Source organism: Monopterus albus, unplaced genomic scaffold, assembly GCF_001952655.1.
Source record: "Monopterus albus unplaced genomic scaffold, M_albus_1.0 scaffold3.1, whole genome shotgun sequence".
Taxonomy (NCBI): Eukaryota; Metazoa; Chordata; class Actinopteri; order Synbranchiformes; family Synbranchidae; genus Monopterus; species Monopterus albus.
In genome coordinates, this window is record NW_018127883.1 from 1,338,512 (window position 1) to 1,346,958 (window position 8,447).

At 38.8% G+C, this 8,447-nt stretch overlaps 2 protein-coding genes across 4 annotated transcripts; both read left to right on the forward strand.

Moving 5' to 3' along the window:
• The first annotated feature begins 6 nt into the window (after positions 1–6).
• LOC109962767 (autophagy-related protein 16-1-like) lies at positions 7–3,445 on the forward strand. The gene is made up of 6 exons (XM_020604768.1): positions 7–44; positions 148–227; positions 516–589; positions 747–998; positions 1,097–1,216; positions 2,827–3,445. The coding sequence occupies exons 1-5, from the start codon at positions 32–34 to the stop codon at positions 1,182–1,184; spliced, it is 507 nt and encodes a 168-aa protein (XP_020460424.1). The 5' UTR covers positions 7–31; the 3' UTR covers positions 1,185–1,216; positions 2,827–3,445.
• A 473-nt stretch (positions 3,446–3,918) lies between these two features.
• tex36 (testis expressed 36) lies at positions 3,919–6,977 on the forward strand. 3 transcript variants are annotated; one of them, XM_020604748.1, is made up of 5 exons: positions 3,919–4,015; positions 4,095–4,235; positions 4,380–4,451; positions 4,544–4,865; positions 6,010–6,977. In XM_020604748.1, the coding sequence occupies exons 1-4, from the start codon at positions 3,965–3,967 to the stop codon at positions 4,862–4,864; spliced, it is 585 nt and encodes a 194-aa protein (XP_020460404.1). In that variant the 5' UTR covers positions 3,919–3,964; the 3' UTR covers position 4,865; positions 6,010–6,977. The 3 variants fall into 3 exon arrangements, with proteins under 3 accessions (XP_020460404.1, XP_020460412.1, XP_020460395.1); XM_020604756.1 differs by having other exon boundaries at positions 6,065–6,977; XM_020604739.1 differs by having other exon boundaries at positions 4,544–6,974.
• Positions 6,978–8,447: the final 1,470 nt, after the last annotated feature.

The following is an 8,447-nucleotide window of genomic DNA, read 5'->3' on the forward strand; positions in this document are numbered from 1 at the left end:
GAGCGTTTTGAAATTCGCAAACAAATTTTGGATGATGTTAAGAGGTTAGAGAAGCAGTTTCAAATCACAACCCCTTTCTGTTGATCTATATGTCCTAAATGTTGAATTTTCTTTTAAACTCCACCCTGGTTTTCTTTTTCAGTTTAGAAGGAGGTGGAGTTGAAGCTGGGAAAAACACCAGGCTCCTTCAACTTGAACTAAGAGAGAGTGAACACCTGGCAGACAAGGTGGGTTCAGTGAGTACAGTGTTAACATCACAGCAGCAGCTTCCAGGTATAGGGTGTGTAAGCTATCATTTACTGTAACTATGTAAGCAGCAGAAGTTGCACAAATATTTGTTGTAAATCTCAGGCACAGCCTAATCTGACAATCAGAAAATACATTAATATCATAGATGTTTTAACTTTATAAAATTATCGTCGCTGTTGACGTATTGAAATGAGGTTAAAGCCAGAACTGGTAAGTCCTGACCATTATCCACCATTCTGTCAGTAATGGGCTTTTTGTCTGCCCAGCTGTCCCAGACTGTCTCTGACCTAACCACTGTCCTGCACGTGAAAGAGGCTGAACTGCAGTACTGGCAGTCACGGTACGTTTTCAGTACACCACAAGGGTGTATACTTCCTGCTTTCACTTGGTGTTCTTCAGTATTGGTACAAAAACAAGTGACCTAAAACCCTACATCTGACTTTGAAGTAACAATATCACAGGGTGATGAAAGGCATTTGATTACTTGGGTGTTTCAGTGTGACCCAGTACCGTCAAGAAGCACTTACTCTGGCTAAAAGGAGCAATACCCTGAAGGCGACCCTTTCAGAATTTGAGTTCACCATAGAGTGTCAGGCCAAAGAGTTGGGAGCCCTACATGCAGAGCAGAAAGGACTAAAGGAAGAGTTGGTGCAGGCTTATAAAGAGAAGGAGGAACTCTTGCAACGATGGATGGATGAGAAGAGAGAGGAGGCAGATAGGTTGAATAAACACAACGACACACAGGAAAGGTGTGTGTAATCTCTGCACATCTTACAAAGCTCAGAAAATAAGAGTTTGTCCACTTTGAATGGTAACCACAGTTTTGGTGATAATTGTTTTTTACCAGGTGGCAACGTTTGGCCAAACACCTGAAGAAGCGCACCCATAGGAAAAAGGGAAGAGTGTGTTCCCATATTGACCTGCCTTCGGAGTGATGCAACAGAAACGTCTCCATCAATCCTTCAGAGTAAGAATCAACGTTCTCAACAAAATATTAATGCCTAATGAAGTAGGTGCAAATAAATGGCTGCCTCTTAATTTCATACTATTACTTCACTTGCATCCTTGTAGGCACCAAGAGGGTTCATCAAGACCATTTTGATGCCCTTCTTAATTAATTAATTAAGGTCTAGTTTACAAAGTCAAAGCGATAAAGAGCTTCTTGATGCTGAATTGTTAACATGATAACAAAGCAAACTGATGAAGGATCACTTAGCCTTCATGAAAAATCTCAGTGGGCTCCAACAGTGGTGGGAGAAGTTTAGAGAAGTTTATTTAATTAAAATTACTAACATGACACCATAAAAAATAGTCCACTACAAGTAAAAGCCTTGCATTGAAACTCCCACTTAATTCTTCTTGTTTATGTATATAAACTCTTAATTGTCAAATAAATGTAGTGGAGTAACATTACATATTGTATAAAAACAGGAGCACTTCTGGTATCCCCTACCACCACTGGTGTGTTGAATAATTGTCTTTAGAATCAACATGAGTAAGCTGTGTTTATTTAAAGATGTGAATACTTAATGTATCTCAGTATCATCAAATTCAGTTAAGCTATTACAACTCTAACACTATGAGTCACTAGCTTAATATATTCTGGCAGAACAAGTGGGTATTACTTGAAATTTGTAATATAATGCACTTTATGTATCTTAGTGTAGTCAGCTTCAATAAAGTTGACAGGAACTCAATAGAGGTAAGTATCTACAGGGACTAAATTCAAGACAAGACAAGGCAGGGCAGCTTTATTTATATACAGTCGCACATTTCATACACACGAGGCAAATCAAAGTGCTTTACATAAGAAAAGAGAAATAGTAATAGCATTAAAACAATAAGCATTGAAACCAAAATCAAATCAGTTAAGACAAAATAAAGATAAAGCATTGTTACAATTATGATTAAAAACAAATAGACAAAGTAAAAGATCTGAAACACAATTAGTGCTAGTACTAATATTTATCATTGTTTATATTTGTTTTTTTTAATGGAAAAAAAACAACCATAACTCAGTTTAATCCATTTATTATAGACACACAAAGTTTCAACCATGAATGGGCTTTTCAAAATACAAGAAAGAAGAGTCACTGGAGGGCATTGACTCTCTAACAGTGCATGCTGGGAAGTCTGCCACCCCTGCTTATTTCTTCCTAAGTTATTCAAACTCGGATACCTTGAGTTGGTCAGTTTTTTGACTCCAAAATAAAGGTAACTTATTTAAAATCAGTGTTGATAACAGGTTGAAAAAACTGAGTTAGGCCCACTAATCTGTAATTCACCCCAGTGAATCTGACCAATCTTCAGTACAAATTCTGAATATTTGTTGTTTAATCTTGGGACATAAACATTACATAAAATGTGATAGAATAGTTCATATAAAAAAGAAAAATGTGAAAAATCCCCCCAAAATACAGGGTGGACTTTGGCCTCCTAAATCCTGTCTATAGCCGTTTTCAGGACCCTCAAATTAATATTGTGTAGAAGGAATATGCAGCAACGTCATCATCTGTGTGATGAATATAACCTAAAACACCTAGTTCAGTGTCTTTGTCATGCTTTTCTTGTCCTCAGGGATTAATACCACAGATACACCCCAGGGACACTCAGACCACAACTGTGTCTCAGCTGTGGCGAACGTCTAATATTCCCATGTGGTCCTGGAGACGACACCTCTCTGTCCTTTTCTATGGTGCTTGTAGTTTGAAAAACGAATTCCCCGTGCAGCCAGAAAGGTGACCCAGGAGTGACTTTTTGCAGCTGGTTTCATATCTGTATTGATGTTTTTAATGTATCTAAAATATATTCACCATAACCTCTAAATAGAATTGTTAAATTTAGACCTTTGTTAATGCCTAATTTTACATTTACTGCTCTAACTAAAGTCAGCTTCACTCAACTTAACTTACTCTTTCTGAACTTCATCCTGATTGACATCCCTCACTAAATAATGTTTTAGATGAGGTGATAAACCAGTGAAACAACCTCTGCTCATCTAGTTCACATCATTTAGATTGTAGGAGCTGGTGTTGTTGTTGTTGTTCAGTCAGGGCTTATTCTTAGTGACTATGTGACCAACTTTTAACTATGTTTATTTGCATGTTTATTCTTACTTTCGATGTCAAAAACAGTATTTGAAAGAAACTGAATAATCTGGAGCTGTAAAGATTTTTTTAACAAATTTAAATAACAATTCTTAAAATAATGTATTTAAAAGATTATCCCTGATGAATGTTACTGTATATAAGTAGCCTATGGGTTTTCTTTTATCAAGTTTCTCGTCCAAATAAAGTTACTTTAAGTGAATTTCTTTTGTGCTCCTTTGTCATGAAATCTTTACAGACGGAGAACAAAATTTGTAATTCTCAAACACTCATTCATTTAATAGCATTTTGGCTGCAAATTTGTTTTCAGTTGCTGAACAAAGACTTTTCCACATTTCAAAAAAATCCATCATACATTTAAATTCTTAATTGGTTGTAATTTAATATATTGTTTTATTAGCATTATAAGTTACACGTATTTAAAATGATAGTTTTTTTTAACCTTATAGTTCCACATCTCCACGGTCAGTTTGAGATCAGATTTCAGGTTGTTTGTTGAAGGTTTCCATAGTCACCTGTGTTTGAATGAGTTGTTGAGTTGGACTGTGTGTGTGTGTGGTGTACTGGTGAAACCACTCAGTGGACTGAATATCTCAAACGGTATAAAAATGGTAAAAGGTGGAAAGAGATACTCTTCAATGAGCAATGATGGCAAATGGGTGAGAACCTCTTTTCTTTATCACACAGATCAGATCATTAAAAGTAACGGCATCTGAACCTGGCTGTGTCTCTTCTCAGTTTGCTCATTCAGTTTTACCAGAAAATGACACCAAGAATGTTGAAACCTATACGAGCACTGGGATCATGCTGACTCAGGTTAAATCAGCATTGCCTCAGGCTTTGAACTTTAAGCGCTATCCTAAATGGAAAACTGAGCAGGTGTGTATGTAGCCTACAGTAGATAATACAGTGCTTGGCTTTGAAAGATTTCATTGTACTGCACAGAAACATATTTTCATTTCTATTCAGTTATATTTGACTCTGAACTGTCCTAATATGGTTGCTTCTTGGTTTTCTTGACAGAAATCCAGAGAATATCCTTTATCAGTCCATGACAACAAGCATGCCTTGAAAGACATCTCTGTCTTCACTCATGTGAGTATGAAGAGAAATCCTGGGCAATATGAATTGTTCACACCCATCACCGTGTTACAACCATGTCTTTAGCATATGTCGGTGCACTTCAGGGTGTGGGACGCAGGAAGTGTCTTGATGATCACAGACAGCACAACTCCCACTTCTGCCTGTGCCATGATGGAGCCAACAACAGCACTGAAGAGACAGGGGGGAACCTCACAGCCTACCAGGCTGACTTTATTGTGAAGCATGCTGTTAATGTTCCAACCAGCACCAGACTGTTCCCCCGCAACCACAAGCAGAAGTCTGAAGAGGCAGCTTTGGCACAGGCAGGGGAGCAATTCATGTGGTTCGGACGACACGACTCTGACTCCTCAGAAACCACGGAAATGCTGGCTGCTGCCAACCGCTCAGCACCTTCCAAGCCCTAAGGTACTCCTACATGTAAGGCACTAGATGGCATCACTGAGAGACGGCTCTGGTGAACTTTTTGGAGGGTCCAACAGTCAAATAAAGATCTTGATTGAAAACACCAGATAGCATTTCCACTGAAAGCTGTATTCCAGTCCTTACAAACAAGGTTTAACTTCACAGCAGTTCAAATTAGACTGGAAATTCAACTGTTAACAATCCACTTAATGTACTAATAATATACAATTGGTGCATCTTATACTTATTTTGGTAGTTCACAGGTTTGTCAGCAGAGGGCAGCAAGTTGGCATGCGTTATCAGTCGGCCTGAGGATCCACTCAGAATAGGTAGGGGGAGGATCGTTAGAAAAAAAACTAGCTATTTTTATTCAGTGCATATCAACATGAAGACATTAAATTAGAGCATATGAAATAAATTAAGCTTGATTTGATGGATAGTGTTGTTTCACCCCTGGGGACAAAAAAGGATGGATACTGTGTGTGTGTCACTCATACAAGAGAGGAGGAAGTGTGGGAGTGAATTACAGAGAACACTGCTAAGAGAAAAGCACTTAAGTGAAGAGTATACCTAACCACTGTCTCCAATAGCTGATGTTTTCTCCAGAGAATGTTCTGACCAGCTGCTTTCTTTCTTTAAGTACTCACCGGGGAGAGGCGTTTTTCTCTCAAGCTTTCTTTCAGCCATAGTAATTAGCTGATCCACATACAGCGCCGACCTTGTAGGAGTTTGTTTCACTTTTAGAAGGTGAAGTAGATCTCACAGCTTTTATATAACAAAACAAAAAAGCTGTGAGACATCCAGCTGCAGTCCTTTGTGATTTAACTTTGAGATTATCTTGCATATCCCTGCCAAAAAAACTGGGTCTTGGACGCAGGTGCATGACTGACACCAAGCTGCAGGGCGAGGGGTTCATAATAACCATACCTTTGATTAAAAAAGAAAGCAACAACAACAGCTGCACAGATATAAAAAAAAGGATACCAGCTCTACACCTATCTTTGCCATGCCATTGACAGAAGCTTACATTATATAGTGGTTAAACAGTTTTAGTGATCAGGTCATAGGCTATAAAGAGGTGCAGCGGTGTCGACAAGAGGAAAAGAAGTGTATATTGCTGAAAAACACCTCTGCTTGTGTTTGACAGTTGGTTCTGTCTGGTTTCAACTGGTTGTCTCTCACCTCTGTCCCTGTGGGTGCAGTTTGCAGACTACACTTCTCTTTGGACTCGTCACAACTTGACCAACTCCTCCGCACAGAAGCCACCAACACTTCACAATCAAACTGTCAGTAGCTCTGTCAGAATAGCAGTAAGGCTGTTAATATCAATCATTAGTATGTGGTGGTGTGCACTGTACACATCATGTTAGGCGAGCTGTGTGTTATAACGTTGAGCAAGACCGCAGGTAACTGTAAATACAGTAGCTAGGTGGAATATCAAACCCTCTCCCGATGACGAAAGACGCATCTCACTAAACAAGCAGTCAACCACTAAAGCCTTTGCACTTCATAAATATTAAATCAGACACTTTGTATCCTACCTCTTTGGTGTTGGAAGGCCCTAGTCTGAATTCTTACCATTTGCTGTGATTCATTCACATGTGTATGTGCAGGTGCATGTGTCTCTTTGATGTGTTGAGTTGAGAGGTTTTGCACCTGTTGGAGGAAAAAATGCTTTGAGAACAAGAGGTGCTTTTGCCTGACAGTCAGAATAACAGCAACAGAGGGAGGATTTGTAATGCTATTGCTGCCTTGTGCTCTGTGTGTATTTTCTTTTCATAAAGGCTGCTGTGCTGTTTTGACATATTTGTTGTGTGCACAGGAAAACCTTTTTTTTTTTTTTCCTCGTCTCAGTTTAGGCATCTGTTCTGGGATTATGACATTGTGCATTTTCCGTTTTGTCCATTACCTATTCATTAAAGATGTGACTTGAAAGAAGAGTTGCCATGGAGATGCTGCGCTTAATTCACTTATCTCAGTATTTTTTCTGTGTATTCTTTTAACTTTAACATCTAGATTACCTGATTTCTCTGGATTTGTCGTTTCTTCTTGTATCATTTGTTAATAAGCTTGACTTTTCTTTATGCGTAACATTTTATCTTGTTCAAACATTCAGTATGCCGTTCAAATAAAAACTGTATCCAAAAAAGCTTTCAAGACACACGGTTGACTCCCCTGGCTGTGTTAAACTACCTAACTGGAAGTTTGGAAATCTCCTTCCAGTCTCCTGTCAATCATTCCACTTTGCAATACTTTTAGTTCCCTGGCATTTTTTATTTTTTTTTTTTAGACAGTGAGTCGGTTAGTGTCCCCTAGCAGCTTAGTGGTCCTTGTTCCTGTAATGGTGAGGGGCCCTCGAGAGTCTGAGGGTTGTGATAAAGGTGGCTGGCTATCTCATTTCCACAGAGGACATGATAACATCCTGAGAACATTCCCATCACTCAAGGAGTTTGTTCAGTGGAGATAAGATCACTCAAGGAGTTTGTTCAGTGGAGATAAGACCTACTCTGCTAAAGCTCAGTTAAGAAGCTCTGTGGGTGCGTGTTTGTGTGCCTTTGCACTCTGCATGCATGTTTAAATGGAATACTTTGGAGCTTGTTAGCTGCAGCCCTGCTCAGGCCCGATGCCCATGTTACAGCCTTGAGGTCTGCCGGCCTGGCATTGTAACATCAAACGATGCTGCAGAAACACTGCCTCAAAAGATCCGACCTGTCCACATTCCTCCATGCGCTATTCAAACCTCCGACACAGTTTGCATGCTAATTTGTGTGTAGGTGGTGAGTATAATTACATTATGCTGGTTGTAAACAAAGCCAAGAGAGAATAAGATAATACAGTAGTTTATACAAGGGTGGATGAGTTCATCAAACAGTTTATATGAAGAAAACTGTATTCCAGGCGGTGTCAGTTTGTAAGTGTAGCTATTGTAGCTGTCATGAAACAGCAAAATTGTGCCAAATAAAAGAGATTAATTTCTATCTCTAGTCTTTTGGGGAGAATCAGGATTCTCTTGTAAAAATGCAAGAAACAACAAACGAGTTGACATGAATGGACAATTCTGTGCCTAGAAACACACTTTACAGGTCAACTTGCATTGCTACATTTGTATAGTATTACTAAATATTTAATCACAGCTCTGCCTCTTAGTTCCATTTGGTCTGCTCCATCATAACCACAACTTCACAGCATTTTAATCTCATTAGGTACAATGGATAAATCTATTCCAGTTTACAGGTCAGGAGCTGGACCACACACCCAACAGAATCTGCTTTTTTACACTAATGCTTGTCATTTCAGGAACCTGAGTTTAAAAAATATGTCAGCAATTGAAGTTGGTCACATTTGACACAGTCCTCTAATTAGAAGAGACAAGTGCAACTGAAACAAAGGGTCACTTCACTCAGTTTTGCTTACATTTCGATTTCTTCAGTCTGTATTTTTGGTGCTCACAGTATAGACTGCTAATGTTTTCATATATAACTGTATAGCTTCCTGTTTTCAGCTCTATTGCATACTGTATCTAGAGTTTATGTAGTCAGCCATGGAAACTAATGCTGAACATCTCACATAATCAATCACACATTG

Excerpts from the sequence above, each read along its gene's own strand:
- LOC109962767 (XM_020604768.1), top strand. Across the intron at positions 228-515 it reads GTGAACACCTGGCAGACAAG|CTGTCCCAGACTGTCTCTGA; the intron begins GTGGGTTCAGTG and ends TTGTCTGCCCAG. Across the intron at positions 590-746 it reads CTGCAGTACTGGCAGTCACG|TGTGACCCAGTACCGTCAAG; the intron begins GTACGTTTTCAG and ends TGGGTGTTTCAG.
- tex36 (XM_020604748.1), top strand. The coding sequence starts at position 3,965 with ATGGTAAAAGGTGGAAAGAGATACTCTTCAATGAGCAATGATGGCAAA. Across the intron at positions 4,236-4,379 it reads CTAAATGGAAAACTGAGCAG|AAATCCAGAGAATATCCTTT; the intron begins GTGTGTATGTAG and ends TTTTCTTGACAG. Across the intron at positions 4,452-4,543 it reads ACATCTCTGTCTTCACTCAT|GGTGTGGGACGCAGGAAGTG; the intron begins GTGAGTATGAAG and ends GGTGCACTTCAG.